Raw genomic sequence first — 24,268 nt, 5'->3', positions numbered from 1 at the left:
GAGGGAGGAAAAAATGAGGAGCTGATGCCAGGGCTTAAGTGGAGAGCAAATGTTTTGAGAATGATGAGGGCAATGAATGTGCAAATGTGCTTGACACAACTGATGCATGTATGAATTGTGATAAGAGTTGTATGAGCCCCTAATAAAATGATTGGGGGGGGGGGGAAGATGTTACTCTGAGGACTAAGGTACACTTGACCCAAGCCATGGCATTCTCCATTGCACCATATGCCTGTGAAAGTTGGACACTGAATAAGAAAGACCATGGAAAAATTGATGCGTGTGAACTATGCTGCAGGAGAAGAATATTGAACGTGCCATGGGATGCTTAAAGGACGAACCGATCTACACCGGAAAAAGTAAAAGAACAGTGAGTCCTCCTTCAAGGCAAGGATGGCAAGGCTTAGTCGTACATACGTCGGACATATTGTCAGGAGAGCCCAGTCCCTGGAGAAGGACGTTACATGTGGTAAAGTGGAAGGGCAGTGAGAAAGAGGAAGACTGTCAATGAGATGGATTGACACGCAGCTGTATCAATGGGCTCAGGCATAGGAAGAAGTGGGAGGATGGCCCCGGCCCGTGCTGCGTTTCGATGTGTTGGGCAGAGGATGGTTATGGGTCGGAGGAGACCTAGCAACAATATAGAAAACTTCAGCGTCTCTACAACCCAAGTACAAACAACCCAATTAAAAGATGAGAGGAGGACACGAGCAGACACTTCACCAAAGAAGAGGCTCAGAGCAGCAACAAACACACGAAGAAATGTTCCCTGTCGTTAGCCATTAGGAGATGCAATGAAACACCAGCGAGATATCATCTCACCCCTGCATCACTAGCAAAGTTGACAGCAAAACAAACAAACAAAACCAAGGAAGCAACACATGCTGGCAAGGATGTGCAAAGAGGAAGCCCTCCGACACTGCCGTGGTCTCAGCAATTGTGGGACCCAGTATGGTATTTGCTCGAAATGTTAGAAATAGGAACGCCACGTGATCCAGCAATCCAACTACTAGGCAGATCGCCTAGGGAAATAAGCGCTAAGAAATGACTGGATCAATGCAGACCCCGTGTTCACTGAAACACGGCTCACAGTAGCAAACAGATGGAAGCAATGGAAACGCCCACTAGTGGCTGGCTGGCTACACGTAATGGAACACCACACAGGATTAAAAACTCATTCTGCATCTTAGAAAAACCTCATCACATGGATGAACCTGGAGGACATTGAGCTGAGTGAAATAAATTAATCACAAAAGTGCGTGTATTATGAGACCACAATGATAAAAAGTCAAGACCTGGTCTTCATGCAAAAGGAAACATCCCCCAAAGAAACATCTGTTGATGGTTTTTAGAGGCGGGAAATAGAGTGAGGCTAGTTACTAACTAGAGGGTAGATGGGGAGCCCTGGCATCACAGTGGTTATGTTGGACTGTGAACCTCAAGGAGGAAAAGCCAGCCTCTCCTGGGGAAAAAGATGAGGCTTTCTACTCCCATTGAGATTTCTATCTCTGAAACCCAGGGGGCAGTTCTACCCTGTCCTACAGGGATACTATGTGTCAGAATCGAGTTTGGGAGAGAGCTGATGCGTCTTAACTTAGGTGATGGGGAAGGCAATCTACAATAAGAAAAATGATGAAATGGTGAAGGCAAAGTAAGGCAGTGGGAGGAGTGTCAGAGTTAAAGGCAACAGAAGCATATACTTTCACATACACAGCCTGCAGTAACAGGGATCCATGAGCAGATGCTTAGATCGACTTACCAGGTGAACTAGTGTGGGAAGGAGAATGGGACTGTACCCACAAATATATGTAGAGGTTCTGTATTTATCCTGGTGGTGGAGTGGTTATGCCTTGGGCTGAGATCCTTATGGTTGGCAGTTCGAAACCACCAGTAGCTCTGAAGGAGAAAGAATGGGCTTTCTACTCCCCTTAACAGTTACAATCTCAGAAATCCACAGGGGTCTCTAGAAGTCAGCATTGACTTGATGGCAGTGAGTTTTGTTTGGGTATTTATATATGCTGCAAATACAGTAGAATATTCGTGGGACAACGTTCTGCTGATGGCTACAAGTTGTTTTTTTTATAATTTTGAGTTTTGTTGTGCCTTCTTTTCCCATTCTATCCAGGACCTTTTAATGCAGTGGTTCTCAACCTTCCTAATGCCATGACCCTTGAATACAGATAATGTTGGGGTGTCCGTCCCCACCAATCATAAAATTATTTTCGTTGCTACTTCATAAGTAATTTTGCTACTGTTATGAATCGGGTGACCCCTGTGAAAGGGTCCTTCAACCCCCCCCCCACCACCAAAGGGGTTGCAACCTATAGGTTCCATTGGTAGCAGTAGCCAGGCACCATCTGATTCTTTTGGTCTTAAGAGCATGGAGACTGATGCTCATGGTCCATTAGTCTATTTGGACTGATTGTTGCCATGTGTCGTCAATTTTCATCACTCTTCTTTCTTCTGGGCACAGAGAGACCCAATAGAGGCACCTCCTGTGGCCATTCACAAGCTTTGGTGACCCCAGTTGCTACTCATCAAAGTAGGGTGTGCATTGTCTTTGTGGACTGTGGCATTTCATTTGACCTCTGTGTCCCCTATGAGTAAGTGTTGTTGTTTTTTTTAATCACATTATCCGGTCTCATTTTCTTTCTACCTCTTATTATTATCTAAATTTCTTTTTGGTTTTCTGTTTATTGTCAGTCTCCTACCCTTGACTAACTTGAGAGCCAGTGAGAGCAGAGATTTGTTCTACTCAGCCTTTGCTTTTGTTTGTTTACTGCTTTCCATTCATCCCTGTCCCGAGTACACTGCTTGGCTATGATTAGATCCTCGAGAACTATTTGTTCAGTGAATGCTGTGTTTGATGCTACCTTTAATCTTTTTAAAATAAAATTTTATTAACTTTTTGCCCCCAATTTTCTTTTAAGAAATATATTCTCTTTAGGTAATTTCATTTACCCCTATGGCTTTTCTCCCTTTCTCAGTGGTTATCTCTGACTCAGTCTTTGTTTCTGAGGGACTGAGCTGTATTTGCCCTTTTGTGTGTGTGTGTGCCCTTTTGTATTTGTTGTTTATGTAGCTTTAACTTTAATCATTAAAGATACTCTTTATCTTTGAGGAAAAGGAGCCAAAGAGACTTAAATTAATATTATAAAATGCAGATATGTTATCACATTTTATATATGAAGTTTATATGTAATCTACTCCAAATCCAGTTTTACATGTTGATGACAATACAATCCAAGATAATAACTGGCCAAAAGTATCACATTTAGTAAATGATAGAATCCAAATTTCCTAGAGCACATTTCTCTCTCTGCATTATGGTGACCCACCTACCTATCTCTACCTCCTACTGTGCTAATGCATGCTATATATAATCCTGTGGCTTTGATAACAGCAGTCACAGAGTTGTACAGTTTTCACCACAGTCAAATTTAGAACATGCTCATCATCCCCAAAGAAAGCCCATGCCTATTAACAGTTACCCTCATCTTTCCCCAACCCCGACCCGTCTTCAACGCTGGGAAACACTAGCCTACTTCTGCCTCCAAGGATCGGCCTATCCTGCACATTTGATATAAAAGAAATCATAGGAAGTGTGACCTTTGGCATTTGGCTTCCTTCACTTAGCATAATGTTCTTCAGGGTTCCTCCGTGTGTTAGTATTTACCTGTTTGTTTTGTTTTGCCAAGCCTCCTTCCTCTAACTGCCTTATTCCAGGTCTAACTTTGAGCATAAAATTCAACTCTGAATATCCTCAGAACCAGAGGCAAAAAAAAAAAAAAAAAAGCACAGTAGTCCACAGACCCTTTACTCAGCTCTCGCTGGTGAGAGAAGATAGCAGAAAGCACAGGTTTTATCCAGAGCACAGGTCTTTACGTCCCTCCATCCTAAAGGGCATCCTAGAGAGATGTAAGTCTTTGAAACCACCAAAGGCTTAAATACCTGATTGTTCAGGGTGCTTCTCTCGCTCCCTTGTGCACTATCTCCAGCCTGCACTCTGAACAACGTCGGGCTGCTTTGTGGTGGCTCCAACCATGTGTCTCTCTTTCTGGGTTTAAGGGCGAATTATTATTTTATCTTTAACAATAGTTCAATTGGATTCCCATTCTTAATTCTCGGGTTCTTCTATTGTTAAAAACAAAACAAAACACTTCAAGTCTTATTGAATTGAAACAAGTGTACAGTTTGTTTTTTGTTGCTGTTATTGTCTTTACAATCATAAGATTGATGCAGAAATAAGGGAAAAGTTAATTCTATGACAACTCTTACCTGGACTAGCTTTCTGAACTTGTAAAATGACTCACCAGAGGCGACGTGTTTTTTTCTTTCTTCCATTCTTGACCACACAAATGTAGAGAAACCTTTTCATAGCTTCTATCTGAAAGTACGAAGCACTCTGCCAACCCCGATTTTAAAATAGGTTTCAACTTACATGAAGCTTCCCTAGTAAATGTGGAAGAGAGGGGACAGGAAACTGTACTGAACTACAGCGGGAAGGGGGACAATGGCTGTTGATGTCTGTCAGTGAGTTGGAGGAAAGGAAAACCCTGGTGTTGGGACCACACCCCCTTGGTGCTAGTGCCGGGTGGGAGTGCCTCACCTCTCAATCCCTGCTCTGGGACTGAGGCCGAGGTGCGCAGTGTTCCTGCCATCACATCCAAACATGGGAAATGACTATTCATGAGGTCACTCTTGCCCAATGGAAGATAAGAGCCAGGAGACAAAGGATTCCCTTTGCACTCCCTCCCCAGGAGAAGTGAATTCTGCGACAGAGTTCATAGGCTCTTGCCGAGATCACTGGGGACTTGAGGACCAGTTGGAAACTACAATTGCCAAGTTGAAAATGCACCCATGGATGCTTTTCCCCATCTCTGTTTCAGCTCCCTAGTTCCTCAATCTTGCTGCCTGGTGCTATTCTCCAAATGCAACATCTGTACCCAGGCGTTTTATTGGGCTCTGCTTTCAGGGTACCCTCATCCAACACCATCCCTAAGCACTCACAGACTGCTTTCCAAAGTACCAATGCCCTGATTTGGACGGTTTGGCCAATTCTCTAATAGAGACTGACCATTTTCATAACGTCAAAAGGATTGAATTGTGACAAGAGGAGTTGTTTCTTCTTAGAAGGCAAGCAGCTATATTTGCTCCCTATGTAGGATCTTTTTCCTATGGATTGGGGATTTTCCTGTTTACATTTACTACAGTTGTGTTTAAAATGTAGTTACAATGTGCATGGCCTGGTAATTACGAAACTCCTCTCCCAAGCATTGCTCTGTGTGGTGATGTGTGAGCGCTGAGGCCTGGGCAGTGCACACAATCCACAGCGGCACCGTGACAGAGTATTTTTAAAAGTTGCTTTTCAGCGTTAGTGTGAGAGCCTGGTGTGATGTACGTGTTCCTCTGAAGGGTGTTGCAGTCAGCTGACGTCCTTGAGTCTGCACTTGTTCTTCTTGTCAGATCATCGCCTCTAGGCATTTATGAAAACTCGATCCTTTCCTATGAGCAGACTCGTGTGGGCGTCAATGCGCTTTGGTCTCTAGGTGCCAACTCACTGTATGGGGTGCATCCTGATGAAAGAAGCATAAATCATGACCACCTGGGAGCAGGGAGTCCAAAAATGTGTAAACATGTATTTCTCATTTGGTAAACCTGTTTTAAAAAATCTCAGGATCCCCTTCTGGTTTTGTCTTGTGAACAGGTGGTTAATACATACACCCCAGGAAAGAAGATTTGGCTTGAAGGTGTGGTGACCACCTCAGCTGGAGGCACAAACAACTTATCTGATTCCTATGCTGCGGGATTCTTGTGAGTGACGCTGGCCATTGACTCTGAGGGGTACTGAGACAAGGAGGATGGGGCTCATTATTCTGCCCCCAGAGGGCTGGGAATCCGTTTCCCTCACAAAGGCCTTCACCCTTTCACATGTGCATGTGTTTATCGATTCGACAGGTAGAAATTGGTACCTTCTCTAGTTACTAAATATCAGGCACAGGTATCCCAGCAAAGACGGACGTGGTAGTTGTAGTAGTAACAATAATAACAGGAAGAAGAGCTTTATTGAATGTCTGCAGTGCACAACATAGTGGAAATAAGATAACAACAGTCCGGGAAATTGGGTAACAATAAGACAGACCTCTTATGCACCAGAAATTTACAATTGGAGGGATTGGGATAGGATAGCTGCATTGTCAAGAAATAGGAGGCAAGTGCTATAATAATAATTTTATCTATATGATGCCTACCATGTGCTGATCACCATTTGGATGCCTAAATTGAGATAAATGTGCATATGTATCTACCGATATAGATACGCATATATATATATCATATCACTTTTAATATATATAGTGATATATACTTATGTATATTCAGGGGTAGTTACTTCCAAAACACTGGAATGTTTTTCAAAGCTATCATATGTATTTGAATATAAGCCAATCTGAATATCAGCTGAGGCACCTAATTTTACCACAAAAATGCATTAAAATGTGCTGAAAAACGGCTTATGCACAACTATATACAGTATGTATTTGAATTTTTTTTACAAAACAACTCTATCGTTTTCAAAGTACTCTCCACTACACCTAATATATGTGTCAAATCTGCAGTTCCATTCTTGAAAACATTTTTCAAACTCATCTGTTTGGATGACTGACAGCATCTCCCTTGTTTTTCCCTTCACCTCTTCTACATCATCAAATCGCTTTCACCTCCCTCTTTATTCATGGAAACAAAACGAAGTTGCACATAGTGAGGTCAGGTGAGTAAGGTGTGTGGGGCAAGAGAGCCATGCTATTGTTTGCCCCAAACTGGCACACTGGGATGGCTATATGAGCAGGTAAATCAGGCCCTTTTTGTGTGGCACACTGTTATATAATCTTTTCAGAACCTCTAAATTGAAAGCTTGATTAAGTCTGACCTGGTGGAAAGGATTCCAAATGCACCAGGAGTTGACATTTTTTTCCATTCAGGAAGTTGAGGGACACCAAAATGAGGTTTGCCCTCAATCGACATTTTACCTGTTTTGAAATGAGAAAACCACTTGTACACTTGAGTTTTTCCCAGGGCGCTGTCCTTGTGAGCTGTGTTCAACATCATAGCAGTTTCTGTGTCATTTTTTCTCAGCAGGAAACAAAAATTTGACCATCACAAAAAAATGAGGTTTGAGTAAAACTCCTTTCGTGAAAAAATTCACTGAGACCAGAGAGAATCTTCCCAGGTGACACCGCTGGGTGCACTAACTGAGAGCGAGTTCTCTGGGATCCCTAGCAGGAAAAATGCATATCATGAAAGCGCTGCTTTGCCTGGACCAATTCTGGTTTACCGGGGGGCGGGGGGGGGTACCCTCTCATATACCCTTAGTCTAAAGCTGTGTCTTCAGCACTTGGCAGTGTCTGACATGTAGTACTAGTCAATACTTGTGGAATAAAAAGTAATGGCCTTTCTCCACCTCCCTGTCCTAGGAGGACGATTGAGATCACCTCATTCTGACTATTCTTCTCGAAAGAGCCATAGAGGGGCAGAGGTTCTGGTTGAAGTAATTTCTTAATGCCCCAGAACTTGCATGGGCCTTACAAAGTTGCTGAACTAATGAAAACACTCAGAGAAACTGCTTAGCCATGTACTGGTAATAAGAGAATGCATGTTCTTCCCTCCCAGAAGTTTCTTCAAAATCTCTTCATATCAGAGTGAAATAAACCAGGTTTGCCAGTTAATACGTATGTGTTGAGTATGGGGGAAAGATAAGGCCTTCTACTCCCGTAAAGGGCTACAGTCTCAGAAATGCACGGGAGCCATTCTGCCCTGGCCTGTGAGGTTGCTGTGAGTCAGCATTGAGTCAGTGACAGTGCATTTTAAAATTTGGTTGACTAAATATGAACTTGAAAGCCACTTTGTAGAGGTCACCGTAGGAATTTGATGTTATTTCTGTGAATGTGTACAGTCCCGATGCTTTACAAATGTCTCCCATCATCACACAAGCATTGTCATATTTATCTTCAAAACTGAGAACAAGGCTTGGCAGCTGACAGCTAATTAATAAATGCTAGTGAGTTTGGCAGCGAGTTTGGTTTTCGAGTTTTCAGTTGATGAAAAATGTTGGCGAGTAAATGGGATATTTTCACATATAAAAACGCCAAGATAGGGTCTGTATTGATAACAAGCTATGCTAGACACAGGGGCTCCTAGTAGTGTGCACACAGTGGAGCAAGCTACGGGACTGCACGTCACCGTTGTTCTGGTTCCTCACTCGTGCAGTAAGCATAAGGTGAGAAAGGTGAAGAAGACTCTGTTTGGAGGTCCATATTCATTGGTGCAAGGGTACATGCTTGGCTTCTACCTAAAAGGATGGCCATCCAAACCTGCCGGCCATTCCACAGGACAAAGGTGAGGCAGTCCGCTTCCACAAAGAGTCCAGCCTTGGAAACCCGGTGGGGGGGTACAGCTCTATTCTGTCCTCCGGGTCAGTCTGAGTTGAAAAGGAGAAGAGCTTGATTTGGGTTGGCTGGTTGAATACAGAACCTCTTCTATGTGTGCTCTCTCTGCACGCAAGGAACACTGATGGAGGAGGCAGCAGGCCAGAGTGCCGGTTACTGTTCTGTGGACACACTTTGGCTCGTCACCACAGACTGTGCCGGTGCGGCTAAAGGAAAAGCTAAATGTGCTGTCCTTATCTCACCACGCTGCTAAATTAATGAGACGATGAAAGGAAATAGCTCAGCTAGGTGGTGTTCCAAAAGTAATTTCAATTCTCTGGGTCACAATGTCCCAATTGGAACCAAAAGGGAGCATTTCAAAAGCTTGACTGTATTACTATCAGATTTTCCTCCTGCTGTAAAAATTTTGTTCTCGTGTTTTGTTTTGGGAACGGTCAAGCTCAAACTCATTGCCATGACCCATAATGACCCCCCTTTGGGTTTCCGAGACCGTAACTGTTTACACGAGTAGAAAGCCCAATCTTTCTCCCAAGGAGCTGCTGCTGGTTTCGAACTGCCAACCATCTGGATCACAGTCCAACTCATAACCATTATACCACCAGGGTTCCTAGCTGTCAGAAAATATTTGTTGGATTATTTTAGAAGAACAAAATATAATTATAAATGTGTAAGAGATTTAAAAACATATAATGATAAGGGTCCGTGATATAAAAATTAGTACTCTCTTTATTCCAATGAGGAAAAAAATGTAATTCATCTATAAATCATTGGTATGGTTAGATATTTGGAAATCATAACTTTGTGTAATTCATTTCTAGTGTATTGAATATTTGGTGATTCTCAAATTTCCCAGAATCTGATTTTATCCAGACCCATTTCAACTTCACAAATAACACTAGACACCCAAAGAGAGCCAGGAACTGTGATGGGTGTTTTGGGGACCAGGCTGACGTTGTGTCACAGTGGATGTGGGGAGAGGATGGAGCAGCGAGTGACATCTCACAGTGGGTTCGAAGGGAAGCAGGAGCAAGCGAGTTTGGCGGAAAGAAAGATAAGAAAGGTGCTAACTGTTGACTGGAGGGGGGAGTTTAGGAAATGACAATGATACTTGATTATTGATTAACCAATGAAAAGACATTTGCCAAATGGAAAGAAATGGACTCTAGGAGGATTCGATGCAGGAGGGGACATGAATACAGGCACAGATGGAGATAAGGAAGTAGGGAATGTTTGGGTAGCCAGGAATAGTTTCATGTAACTTTGAGCCTGGAGAATGGCGTTTCGGGTGGAAGAAGAGGGAAGAGAAGGGACAGATAAAATCACACATGAACTTGGGTCAGCTTGTGAAATACCTTCCCTGAAGACACTGCTGCTCCGAGAGATGTTTCTAATGCGTGTACCATTACAACCAGGACAGTCCCTAAAGTTTAGAAGCAGGAACCTAACTAGAGAGAGAAAGGCAAACGCATGAGAAAATGTGTAAGTGCTGCAGGCAGAGTTCGCAGTGGGTGATGGGAGAACCAAGAGAGGAGCATTTCTGAGTAGCATGGCCGGGAAGGTGGGTGCGCTGGGGGTGAAAACTCACAAAACCCAGCCCCACTGTGTACGCAATGTTTGTGGAAAATGGAATTAAATGATCATGCACATTTTCCATGAACTTTTTGAAGCCCCCTCATATGTGTGGATGGTGGCATGCTTTCCTTTTTGCATACTTTTGATGGTGTGAGGGAACATAATCGTACCACTGCTGACAGGGCTCCATGAGGGACAGAGATAACTGGAGCATCTTGTAGGCCACAGGAGCCTGTGCATTGGATCAGCTAAAAGGCAAAAACAGTGGCAATGTTGAAGCAGAGTGTGTGTGTGTGTGCGCGCGTGTGTGTGTGTGTGTGTCCCTGTGGTTGTGTATCCCATGACCATTAAAATGTTAGATTTTCAAGAAGCTAAAGGGTTCATTTTGTTAGTATTTGAGGAATAAAAGATAAGCCGTTAGGAACAAGCGATTCCGTAGCCACTTTTCTTCTCGGAGACTTCATTTCTTCCCTTTGAAACGCAGAAGTGGGGTTGATCATCACTGGAATCTCTTCCAGTTGTGATTTCAATGCTTCAAATCATCTTCCCTTTTAGGTTTCAGTTAAAAGAACAGGCAAATTTAATGGTAGAGTTGGTGTGTAGGTATGCACGCCTTAACTGCTCCCTATAGAGCGTGTGCTATGGCAGTTTTGCAATGTATTGATGTCACTCTCCCCCCCTGCCCCCCCCCCCTGTTTTCCAGATGGTTGAACACTTTAGGAATGCTGGCCAACCAGGGCATCGATGTTGTGATTCGGCACTCGTTTTTTGACCATGGATTCAATCACCTTGTGGACCAGAATTTTAACCCATTACCAGTAAGTGTAAGATGAAGATTCCCGGCCTTGCTTCATGTCCTTCAAGACTTTGAATCATACCTTCTCCCCACACTGGGAGAATGTCCTTCTCTTTCTGTTGTCAGTTAGTTCCACAAGTCAGAAGGGAATGGCCATGGAGGGCTGCAAAAGCAAGCACCGACACTTTCTCCTGGACTGTAGGCTATGACAGAAAACGTGTCCAATTGTCAGGGGAGTGCCGAGTACTTTTCTCCCCTCAAAAGGGCATGGTCGTCTACATAACTTTGGGGACCTATGATACACACACATACAACATAGCTAGATATTGACCCCAAAAGTCATGGGACAATTCCTTTATCTTTCCGTTCCACATTTTCCATGATCATTTTGAAGCCCTTTCATTTCCATATGCATATGCATGCACATAAAATACATTTATATATAATGCAGTCATCTATTTACTTATTGGTTTTTTTAATAAACCTTGCAGAGTTGAGATTCCACTTCTACTTGTGGCCTGTGTGAACTCTGCTCGAGAGTGAATTTTTCCAGATTGTTTTCTTTGAATGCTAACAGGAGATATTAGTTAATGTCAAAAGCTGCATGTTGAAAGCAGATGGGAGAGTCTCAGCCAAGATCAGATACAGTAGGAAGCCATCTCTCAGGGGGCGGGGGGCAGCTGAAGTGCGCTTAGAGCTAGATGTTGATCCCCGTGTGACCAGGAGGCATTCTGCCCAGAGCAACATCTCCTCCAGCAAGTGAAGGCTAACCTGGAATTCAGAACAGAGATCTGGGTTTGTCTGGGGACTGAATTGGCTAACCAGGAAACTCTTACTTAGCCAGAGAAGTGGGACTTAATAGATGAGCTAAAGAAAATGTTATCCTTCTTACAGACGGCCTGGGTAGACTCCTCTCACAGGCGCCTCGATTCCTCTTCGGGATGGCTCAGTACTGCTTTGTACAGAAGGTCTAACAAGTCCAGGTGTAGAGGGACTGGCAGGGGCAGGGGTGGTGGGCACCTGTGGAGACAACCCTAGAAGCTGATCTTCACTCTAGTTGAGAGTTCGTTCTTCCAGCACACTCACTACTACCTGGGCTTTATGGTCATCACATAAAACCTGAATGGGAGATAAGTGTAAGATCCTGCCTCGCCCAGGCTCTCACGGCAGACTGGACCAGAGAATTCTTTGACATTGGACAGCACCGTTTCCACGCCTCAAAGGCATCCCTCTAGTTTAACACGCTAAATAATCACTGTGTCACGGAGTGTAAATGACTCCAGTTAAATCACAATGTTTGCACTGGCTGCTAGCGCCGCCTTTGGTCACGGGGCACGGATAACTCTCTCAACGTTGGGGGTGGGGGTGGGGGGGGGAATACGTGCCAGGGAGTATAGATGAAGTTTGTAGTTGGGAACCCAGGTGGTTTTCTGTTTGTTTTATTTTGGTTTGTGTGTGTTTCTGTTGGGCAGCTTAAAACTTACGGGGCCCAATCGAGTCATAAGGTACGTCCCTATAAAATGTCAGCATTAAGCAAATAAAATGCCCCACAAGAGATGAAACACTTTTAATATCAGGTTCTGAGGAAGAAACTAGTTATGGGTGGATGGATGGAAAGGAAGAGGGAGGGAGGAAGAGGAAGAGAGAGAGAGAGAGAGAGAGAGAGAGAGAGAGAGAGAGAGAGAGAGGAGCAGAGTCACCCAGACCCTCTGAAGGCTGCTTTCGAGTGAGCGCCGGGGGAAGCAAGGCACATGGCAGCCCAGAGCCATCACCTGACCCAGCCAGCCGGGCAGATTTCACAAAGGGGCTTTCTGGAGAGGGCAAGGGGCTAGCAAAAGACCCCAAGGCAGTAATGAATTTAGCATGTTGAAGAAACACAGGAAAGCCAGAGTGACCGGGTCATGGTAGAGAATCAGAGACAGGTTATTCATGAGGTAGGCAAAGGTCAGAGAACCTAGAGCTTCGTAAGATAAAAGGAGATCAATTTTTATTCTAAATAGTGTGAAAGCTATCGGGAGGTTTTTAGCAGGAAAAGATATGACCTAAATGATTTTACAAAGATCAGTCACTCGGGCATAATAAATGTGTCAAATGTTATGAGTTTTTTTTAGCAGTTTAAATAATACTTAACAATTTTCAGATCACATTCCCATGTGCCACATCAGCAATGCTTTGAAACCTCTGGCTTTGTTTTTCTTCTTTCTTACTTTTGTTCCTTCCTTTACGCACTTAAAAATATCTTCGTCATGACCTAGGCACTGATCACTATTCCAGGCACTGGAGAGTCTGGTGAGCCAAACAGACACAGTCCGTGAGCTCTTGAAGCATCTAGTGGCGCATGTAGTTGACATGGAAAAGAAATAAGTTACACCAAATAAGGTCAACGTTCATAATTTCTTGGATGAAAGTCTGGCGAGACAAATATGATGGTTGATACTAATTTTGGGCAAAACCAGCTACATTTCCAGGAGGCCGTTAAGTGACTTTGCCAGGCTAACGCCAGTATCAAGAGCTAACCCTGCCGGGGTTCTCCAGTTCTCAGCCTCGTTTGTTTCCACTGTGCCACATGGTCTCTTGAATTTTGCGTATGGGTTGCCTCCGTGGTGGGTGGAGATGACAGCAGGAATCTTGGGGAACTGGAGAGAAGAGCATCTAGGCTAGACCAAGACGGGCCTCGGGTGACTAGCCCCGGGTTGGACAAACCTGCATTCTAACTCTGCGTACACTTCCCCGACTGTGAGCAGGGGAGGAAGCCTTGGTGGCATGGTTCTCCCCACATGAGATTGTTCTGCCGAAGGGCATCCTTTGAAAGGATGGAGCAAGGGCTTTGGCTCTTCCCTGGCAGCAGCAGAGGTCACAAAGTGCAGAGGAAGCTGCAGTAAGGCCCCCACTGCTTTGACACCGAAGACTCCCAGGAGCTGGGCAGCTGTATTTTGGGAACCCCCAGCGCTAATAAAGACGCTGTGTGGAAGAGCATTGGAAACGGAAGCGAGTTTTCTTTCGTATCTTTCCTGGTGCTAATAAATTCTGCACCTTGTCAGGAGAGAATTTGGCAGCTGGGAGAATGTGTCCAAAAGTCTCCCCTAGAAAGATTTTACAAGGCAAAGGCAGGGCACTAATCCGACAGACATCGCCATCAGGCCCCTGGAACGTGTCACGGAAACAGACCAGCGAATCATATTAGTGACCACTTCAGAGGGTCCTGCAGCCGATAACGTAACACTGCCAATATAAACGTGTAGATTGTGTGTTGCGGTTAAATCTTCAAGAGAGTTCTTTAAGAGTTTAGGGGAGTAGAGAGTTGGGCTTTGGTTGCCGCCCAGAAAAATCTGTATTTTCTATCCCTTCAATGCAGCACAGTGCATTTCAGAAAGGATTTTATTAGCAAACACCATTTTGTTTTTTGTTTGTGCTTGTGGATATATTTAGATGGAGTGAAAATATTGAACTACTGGCTCCTCAACCCGTATTGCCCCCCAGTCATATGTGATCTCACTTTGTCTGATTTCAGCCGAGCCCCGAGAGAGAGAAGCCTCTCCTCAGCTAAAGTACGAGAGAACAGGCAGGCGGCCCTTTCCAAGAGAATATCTCTTCAGAAATGATCATCGTCAATTATGTCCATGTTCTTCATGGCTGTTTCTCTAGGAAAATGTCAGACCCTCCTGCGGTGTGGAGGTTGCCCTTGGCCTGGGAAGAACAGAACACGTAGTTCAGCCATGCTCCACCGCTCAACTCCCACTCCTCCCCCTCGGCCCCTCTGCCGTTGGGAAAGTGGGAGCCCATGAGTCTCCACAGCCAGCCAGCCGGTCATGGGATCCCGTGGGGCTAGATGACGCTCGTGCACAGAGAGATCTGCAGATCCAGTGGACATAGCCCAGACGCCACCAGCCATGGGCATGTCTCCTAAGAGAGGGTTTTGGAATGTAGCTTGCTGCTTTCCTTTGAAGAGCTTGATTTATTGAGCTTTCAGGGAAAGGAATGGTGAGCGACATCTTCCTAATTCCCACACCAGTCTTCACCCGAGTCTAATGCACTGCAAGACTCAGACACCTCCCGTGTGTCTGGCTCGCTGCTGGGTATTCTGGGGATATGCATATAAATAAATAAGATTGGGGCTTCTAACCCAAAGGGCTAAAAATGTCATTGTGTGTGTGTGTGTGTGTGTGTGTGTGTGTGTGTATTTGGAGTATTACAACTCAGCCCTCTATTTAGAATAGACTGAAATGAAAGACTATGTATCACTTTGGATTGCCAGTTCCTTTTCTGTATTGTAGTGATGGGGATAGGTGTGCTCAGCATTCTTTTTTTTACCATGGTCCTGGCTGGATAATGCAAAAAAAAAAAAATCAGTTCGGTCCAGTGCATGCTTATTGAGCACCTGCTGTGTCTACATTGCTTATCAACCACCTGCTGTGTGTACATGCTTCTGGAATGCAGTGGTTGTGGGGTGGAATACAAATGACTAGTCTGTGGTAGGGTGGACTTTATGGCTTTGGTTCCCATAGTAACCTTCTCTCAGCCACACCATCGCTGTATAGAGGTCCTTGATCATTAGGAGGCCACGCTGACTCTTGGTGGCACCTGCCTAGCTCAGTGGTCCTAGGCGTTCCACCCTGTTTTCCCTTTGAAGGGCTAGAGGCAGTGCCCTCGATGGACTGCACTGTCACCACGGCAGAGCTTCAATCTGTCCCTTTCTGGAAGGAGGACACCCAGTGATAAGCTCAGATTCTCTTGATGCTGGATTGATGGGCAATGTCTTCCTGCAAGAACTGCATTTAATTAGGAGACAGCACAAGGAGCAGCAGGAACCTGAGACAATAACAGGATTCATGGGTTCGGCTCCACCTACCGACAACCGTCTTAACTCTGCCATGACTTTGCAGCCCGGTTTTCCTATCCACGTAAACAAGGATATATGTGGCTCTTCTGCCTCCAGAAGTAGTTTTTGAGATCCCTGATAAAGTAGGGCTGGTAATAGGATCCATCAGGAACATGAGCATGTGTGTGTGAGTACACATGTACACAGAAAATCCCAGGAAAGAACTGCGTCTACTATATTAAAAGGGGGGTTTCTTGGAGTGAAGGGATGACAAGACTTTTTGTTTCCTCCTTTATGAGTTTTGGGTTTGTTTTTATCTAAAATTGCTGCAATCTGCATTATGGACTTTATCATCTGAAAAGGGGCGAAGGCTATTTAGAAAATCCAACAGTTGAGTGTTTTGAAGGCATTGAGTACTTCAAACCACTGAATAAATCGTCTCCTCATCTTACTCATGTACCACTCATGATTCTTCATTCATTCTTAAATATTTATACCAATCATGCTACATGTTAGACACTCAGCTAGACGCTGGTGAGACTGACCCTGATCTCCAGGAGTCCACAGTGAGGAAGGGGACAGGGATCAGTCTGCTGAGACCAAGCCTAAAGTGCTTTTGTTGGAGAGAAAAACAAGGCAGAGCACAGGCATTGGGGTGCCCACGGAGATTTTCTGCAGGAGACGGAATGCTGGAGAGACCTTGCAGAAGGTCAGGTGATTCCCAGGAAGAGTTGGAGGTCTGGGGAGAATCGATCCAACAGCCGGGAGAACATGTTCAAAGGCACAGAGGCATCCATCTCTCAATGATTCAGAGTGGATCTTTTATGAAAAATTACTTAGGAGAGCTATTCCCATGGCTGCTTCGTGGCCACACAGGGTGTGTGAAGATTTCAGAGCTGTAGACGTGGAGGTAGTGATGTGGGAGAGATAGGAAACCCGGCCAACTTGACCAGTGACCTGATTCTCGGTGGGTAGCCTCCTTTCTCGTTTCCTTGTTTTCCCGTGGGAGCCGTCAGGAGGATGAAAGAAGCAGAATGTCCCTGGTTAGGAAGAGCTGTGAAGTGCAATCCAATCCTCTCATTAGCGGCCCTGACGATGACTTCTCCGTTCCTTTGTGAGACCCACGGCTGCTGAGAGAAGGGCATCCCCGGCTGCAGAATCAATCACGAGAACTCAGGCTCACTCCAGGGCAGTAGCCCAAGAGCCTGGGCCTTGTGCCCAGTGGGCATGACTCGCTCCTTTTCTCCTTTGTGCCTCCGAATCCTAGCTTTTCAGATCCGATTCTGTGCCCTGGACCACTGACCAGGCCGGGGGCCTCCTCTGTCCTTAAGGCTTTTTACATAGAAGCCCTCTCATATTCTTTAATTCCAATGTTCACCCTGTGCTTGTATTGACCAACCTGAGCTGTGTGCATGGGGTCAGCAGCTCATGCTGGCAGCCGGCACAGCTCACCCCAATGGAAGTCACTTTGGGAAGAAGAAGGAGCTCTGGACCTTGTATTGAAAAAACAAACCAAAAAATCCAGGTTCTAAATGCAGCACCACCATTTTCTAATTACATACGTCTCTATTTTTCTTTCTTTTTTTTTTTTTTTACTGTTTTCAGCTGAAGGAGGGGGGGAGGGGGAGAGAGGGAGAGGGAGGGGAGGGGGGGGGGAGGGAGAGAGAGAGAGAGAGAGCATCTCTATTTTTCATCATCTGAAAAGAGGGCTGATTGTGCAAGGGTTGAGGGAGGGCCAAGGGTGAGTGGGATTTGAATGTAATGCTTACAAGTCTTGGCTTTGGAATCAGACTGATCTGAGTTGGAAACCCAGTTGTGCCTTTGACTACTTGAGTGAGTGCCGCTGGGCAGACTGCTGTGAGTGGCTCTGGGGAGTCAGTTCTGGCTCTTGGGCAACAGAATGAAATGGCGTCCTCCCAGTTGTTCTGTTGAGCCCACTGTGGCAGTCCATCTCCCTGAGGGTCGTCCTCTTTTCTGCTGACCCTTTACCCAGCTTGATGTCCTTTCCCAAGGACTTGTGTCTCCTGATCCACTCGAAGTCTGTGAGACTGTCTTGCCATCCTCACTTCTAAGGAGCATTCGGGCTGTACTTCTCCCAAAGCAAATGGCTTTCCTCTTCTGGAAGTCCTTATTGCTCTCCGTTTTCTGTGCCAGCACCATCATTCCAGTGCACCAAGTCTTCCATGGTCTTTCTTATTCATTATGCAGTTTTCACATGTACATGAGGCGATTAAAGATCGCGTGCCTCGGGCCAGGCAAACATGAGCCCTTAAAGTGTATACTTGCTCTTCAACTCCTTAAAGATGTTGTGTTAGGCAGGGTTCTCTAGAGAGACAAAACCAGATTGCTAGTAATTTTATATATACACTTATAAAGATAGACAGATATATAACACAAGAAATTAACTGTTAAATTATAGATAGATAGATAGATAGATAGATAGATAGATAGATAGATAGATAGATAGATAGATAGATAATACAAAAAACGAACAGTTAAATTATAAAGCAGTACAAATGACTCAGTGCAACTCACTCCTGTGAGAAAGGTATGAGACACTGGCAGTCAGTCCTTTAAGTCTTGAGAGCCGCCAGTTCATCCTCTGTAGAGAAAGCTGGGCTACATCACCATAGGCAGCAAACAGCAAGGCAGGTCACCCACTGTCAGCCAGGTCACCAACCTTCAGTCCCCAGCTCAAGAGATGTACATTCCAATCATGTGGTCTTAAAGGGACCTCAGCTTACAGTGACACAGTCCACCAGCTAGGCATCCCACGGGTAGTGTAGCCTGTAAATTGAGGCACAGAACAAGCAAGGCAGTTGCACACTTGTCCAATGATCAAAGAACGAGAGACAAGAAAAGCGAGGCTTACCGAGCCATTTATCTCTCTGCCCTTCAATTAATCCCACTTGTGTTTATCGGCCAGGCTGGCACAATAAACTATCTCAGGTGTCTTGTGCAGCAGATTTGCCCACTGGGATGCATCATTTGGTTTATTGATTGCTGCTTCCATGAGCATTGATTGTGGATCCATGCAAAATGAAATCTTTGATGACTTTAGTATTTTCTCTATTATGATGTTGTGTATTGCTTCATTTATGAGGATTCTGATTTTTTTAATAAAACCTTTTATTGGGGGCTCATACAACTCTTATCACAATCCATACAGCAATTGAATCAGGCATGTTTGTACATATGTTGCCCTCATACTTTTCTGGACATTTACTTTCTATCGAGAATCTTGGTATCAGCTCTTTCCCACCCACCCCCTTTATCCCTGCCCCCATAGCCCCCTGATAGATTGTACATTGTTATTTTTTTCATCTCTCACACCAACCGCTGTCTCCCTTCCCCCATATTTTCTGTTGTTCTTCCCCCCATTGAGGAGTGTATGGTTATATGTCGATAAGGGGACGAGGGGGAGAGGAAGGGAGAAAGAGGATTCTGATTTTCTTACACAGTCTTGGAAACCCTGTATGGGGTCTCAATGTCTAGTCTCATTCATAAGGTCATCTTGTAAAATATAAAGTTATGTAAGTTGCAGTACTAATGGTCGTAAATAACCATGTCATTGCTGTGGGTCATCTAGGTGATTCTGACTTAGAGTAAAGAAAGACATAGTTGAACTGCCCTATTGGGTTTCCTAGGCTGTAATCTTTTTAATTTTTTTTATTTTTAAAAAACTGTTTATTATGAGTTGGATGCAAAGGTATAGAGAAAGTTAGTTTTCTATTCAATCATCCATACAAATGTTTTCCCATGGGATTCATCGCAATGTGAAAGCACTCTTTCTACTTCCTCCCTCCCTGCATTTCCCCTTTCCTTTGGTCCTTTGCCCCTCTCCCTTCCTACTTTCTGAGCTTCCTCCCTGGGCAATGCTGCCCATTTGATCCCATTTGCCCATAAGACTGAGTATTTAAGGAATGCATACCTCCCTGGGATTATTGTTACTTTATAGGCTTGTCTATTGTTTGGCTAAAAGTTGAGCCACTTGGGGTGAGTTCCTTCTTAGGCTCAATGGGTGACATGAGACCTTAGCCCCAGGGTTCCACTAGTCTATCAGGCAGATAAGCCAGGTCTTTTTAATGATTCCTGAGTTGGATCCATATCCCCCCTTGCTCCCCATTTTACCCGGGAGCTTCTATTGAGAACGCTTTCAGAGCTTTTGGTGGTGTTAGCTGAGCACAATCTAGTCCTCTGTTCGCTGGCTCGTGGATGCTGAGGGTTGTGTGGTCCCTGAGTTATTTAGACCGAATGCTTCCATGTGCCTTTGCTTTTCCTCACTCTGCTTTCGACAGGGAGATACCAGTAATCACACCTTAGACGGCCGCTCACAAACTACTAAGACCGTCAACACTATTCACCAAAAGAGGAATGAGAACATGGTCTTTGAGAACCACGTCATGCCCTTGGACCGGGATAGCCCCTGGGACTGTGGTCTTGAGCTCTCAAATCCAGAAACTCATCCCCTCAAGATGTTTGCTTATGGCTACGAAATTTTCCTAACTTGCATTTTCTGTATGCTTTACTATGTTCGTGGCTACACTAGCAGCACATATGAAAGCAGATGTAGAACTAGCCTCTGTCGAACCTACACATATTTGTGGGTATAATCCTGTTCATTTTCTTCACCTGCTTAGCTTATGTCTATATATCTACTCCCAGAATATTGCTGCTAGTTATTGCAGGATTGTGTATTGCATGCTATTTACCTTCTTCCCTTTAAATTTTCTAAACCTCCAAAATCCTCCTTGGCCTTGGTCATTTTGTGCTGACCTATTCTTTATGGTATATTACCTTGAACTCGAGGTAATGTAAGTCCAATCTCTCATTAGCAAGGTATGCTCCCGTCACCTCCTGGCCCTGATAATCATCCAAGGATGTGTGTATGTGTGTGTGTGTGAACCTTTTCTTGACTATTTATAATGGTGTGATTATATAATAGTTTTCTTTTGGCAGTTGGTCAACTCAGCAGGCCCTCTAAGTTCATCATGCTACAAAGTGTGTGCGGATCCATCGTTATTCTTTAACACTGTGTAGCATTGCGTTGTGTGTGCTTATTCTGGTTTCTGTCTTAAAGTCTGCTTTATCAGAACTTAAGTTAGCCACTCCTGCTCGGTTGTGATTGCCACTTGCTTGATGTGGCTTTCCTTACTTTCATTTTTAGCTTGTTTTCTTTTCCCTGTGCCAAAGATGTGTTTCTTGTAGACCCTGCATTTTGGGGGTCATATTTTCTTATCCATTCTGGATAAGACTCCATTTAATCTATTTACATCTAGTATGAGTATCAAAAGTTATGAATTTACTGCTGTCATTTCACAGTGCGTGTGTGTGTGTGTGTGTGTGTGTGTGTGTGTGTGTGTGAGAGAGAGAGAGAGAGAGAGAGAGAAAGAGAGAGAGAGAGACTGGTTTCTTTGTTGGGCTCATTTTGTTTAAGGGTTTCCTTATCATTTCCTGCTTTGCTGTTGTTTTAATGTGTGCTGAGCCTTTATGAGTTTCTTCTTTTTTATTAATTGTTTTTCAGACTGCCCTATCATTTATTATGATCTCCCACCTAAATGTCAAAGAGCTCATTCTAATTTGATATCATCTTAACTCCCTGTCCACTTGGAAGTTCTGAAGTCCTGCATCTTGACCATTTGTGCTCCTTTGCCTTGTCATTGCTGCTGTGTGTACCGTGTACTGGGGGTGAGTTCCAGGGAGCAGACCTCCAGGTGATGTTCTCTCTGAGCCGTGGGGTGAATTCAAGCAGTGAGCAGCTGGCTGCTTCATCCTCATGCCCTCTGGGCTCTGTGCCCGGGAACCTAATTGTGGTGAAATCATGTACATTGGGATATTTGTACAGAAAAAAAGGGGGATACATGGAAATCAGTTCAAGTGATACCCAGAGGAGGAAAAGTACATTTGGTGTGTGTGGGGGGGGGGTGTACCAATTAAATTACTAAAAAATTAAATGATAACAGGATTCAGAGTTTTAGGGGTAATGGAGATAATGCCTGAGTCCCTGCATTTGAGAAGAATTGCCTGTGAGTGGTTAAAGGCAAAGGAAATTACTTTTTTTTTTAATCTCCAGAGAAGATGCTGCCAACCTTGCCCAGGGAAGGCAATTAAGGCAGCAACCACCCTATCCTTTGGTATTTATAAATGACCCAATGAGCTCTGGAAACTTTGATCTCTCACACTGAAGTGCTAATGACGGCACATTGTGTGAATCACTGAGAAGCAACAATTAAAAATCTCACTCTGCCATCACCCATTTCTATTGTCCCCAGTTTGCACTAGTGAGGGGTTACAGCAAACTGTGTGGCAAGCGAAATAAATGAGCAAATCTAGTTCACTGCACTTGAGCTTCGCAGTTCCTGACACAAGGGGTTCCTTGTCTAACTCTTCAGGCCCCCTAAACACTAAAGTACCACCTCCACACACAGGCAGGAAAGAAAGAGGTGGGAGAGGAAGGGAGGAGAAGGAGAGAAGGCAGGGGTTCCCTTTGGGCGGGTGCAGAGGGTCCATGGTGAGGGCCGCAGCATGGGGAAGTTAAGGTTCTTGCCTCTGGACAGGATATCTGTGGACACCACATGCGTCCACCACACTGGCTGGTGATGGCCTCTAGAACCCATGCGGGGGCTTCTGAGAGACATGACATTCCACCTAACTGGATTATGTTTCATTGTGGCTACCTGTTGCAATAAAAGAAAATCTCTTTCATGGAGGCAGAACAAAGAAAAGCAGATTCCGTTTTTAAAGTCTTCTTTAAATGTGTTACACTATATTTAATAAAAACAACAACTTCTAGCTGTCTTGAGGCATTTCACTAACTTTTAACTATTTTACCACTGATGTAGAATTTACAGATTGATAGGGTGGAGGAGCACATAACATTTTCAGTCACTCTAAACCTGACTTAAGGGACCCTGGTCATGTTGTGCTTACACATTGGGCTCATAACCACAAGGTCAGCAGTTTGACACCACCAGCTGCTCATTGGGAGAAAGATGAGGTTTTTAATTCTGGTAGAGAGTTCTAGTCTCGGAAACCCACAGGGCCTGTTCTGCCTTGTCTTACTGGGTCACTGTGAGCTGGTATGACTCAATGGCAGCGAGTTTGTTTTGTTAAACTTGGCTGGAGCAGACCTGCCCTTGACTCCAGACGTCACTGTCTTTCTCTCTGTGTCAACATCAGTACAGCCTTTTTTCATGAAAGCGATGGTTTTCCGTCTTGGTTGCATAACAGAGCAATCTAGGACACAATTTAAAATGACGATGCTCAGGAGCCCTGGTGGCAATGTGGTTACACATTGGGTTGTAACGCAAAGTCAGAAGTTTGAAACCACCAGCTGCTCAGCAGAAAAAAGACGGGTCTTTCTACTCCCATAAAGAGTCACAGGCTTATAAACTCACAGGGGCAGTTCCACGCTGTCTTATAGGGTCGCTGTGAGTTGGAATCAACTCTATGGCAGGCAGGATTTATTTATACTCAGGTACGAGCCCCAGAAATTGTGATTGTGCAGCCACTCAGGTGTTGGCATTTTTTAGAGCTTCCTACATGCTTCTGATAGGCAGCTAGAATTTGAGAATCCCGAGGTCAGAGACTTCCATTTACACCAATGAACTTCGGAATGCCATTTCCATCATTTCCTTTCCTGGACTGAACCCTTTCTTTAACTATCAAGAAATTGATCAGCATAGTACTCAGTACTATCTATAGATCATTCAAGGAGCCCTAGTGGACCTGTGGATTAAGCATTGGGCTGCTAACCTCAAGGTGGATTGTTCAAACTCACCAGCAGCACCTTGGGAGAAAGAGAAACTGTTCCCATAAAGATTTACAGTCTCACCAGCCCTAAGGAGCCGTTCTATTCTGGCCTCCAGGGTCACTGAGGGTCAAAATTGACTCGCTGGCAGTGAGTATTTAGAATTCATCCGTGTTTGGCAGGCTTTTTGAGGACCTAATATGCGCCAGACGTTGTTTAAGTTTCTGAGGATACAGAGGAGAGACAGGAACACACTCTTTGCCCTCGTGGCGTTTCCAATCCAGGAAACGAGATGAAATATAAACAAGTACACTAGCCAAGACTTAATTCATGGCAGAGGCCAGCAGGCTCTGTGGGATGTGACCAGGTTTCGGAGTTGGAAGAAGAAAATGAGGAAGAGAGATGTCATTCGACAGTCTGCACTGCACAGGCAGCCATGGGAGGAGCTGGTGGAGACACATCCTCTCTGAGAGCGCAGGTTTGCAGAGAAGTGCTCCTGCAGTGCCTCTCAGGCCTCACTCTCTCCCAAGCACAGAGGCAGCCAGGAAACCACAGGGCATCATTCTGTGTCAGGCTCCCGGCACCTGCTGAGCCTGCCCTGGCTACTGGCGCTCAGCAAACCCTCCTGCTGCCCATTCTCCTTGGTGTGATGATGTGTCCCACTGGGTCCCTGTGTCTGGACTCTCCCAGTGGGCTGGATACCCCCTTGTGTTTCCTTGTCACTGACCTGGCCTCTCTCAACCTCGTCAGAATGGCAGCATGGCCAGGCTGGTGGAAACTGGTGACAAGCATTTGGTAACCTATTCTACTGGTGATTTTGTGTGTTTACCTTTTTCTGTGGTCGTTTTAAAATGCCCGCATGGTAAGGGTGTGACATGCGCTTAAGC

General features: G+C 44.8%; 1 protein-coding gene across 1 annotated transcript in view; it reads left to right on the top strand.

Annotated features, from left to right (window-relative positions):
* Positions 1-24,268, top strand: part of HPSE2 (heparanase 2 (inactive)) — a 687,528-nt gene that overhangs the window by 516,655 nt on the left and 146,605 nt on the right. The window contains exons 8-9 of the mRNA XM_075533453.1: positions 5,708-5,814; positions 10,720-10,834. Coding sequence (XP_075389568.1) covers positions 5,708-5,814; positions 10,720-10,834 — 222 coding nt within the window. The remainder of the gene's footprint in view (positions 1-5,707; positions 5,815-10,719; positions 10,835-24,268) is intronic.

This window comes from Tenrec ecaudatus, chromosome 16 (genome assembly GCF_050624435.1).
Source record: "Tenrec ecaudatus isolate mTenEca1 chromosome 16, mTenEca1.hap1, whole genome shotgun sequence".
NCBI lineage: Eukaryota > Metazoa > Chordata > Mammalia > Afrosoricida > Tenrecidae > Tenrec > Tenrec ecaudatus.
This window is presented reverse-complemented; position numbering and strand designations above follow the sequence as displayed.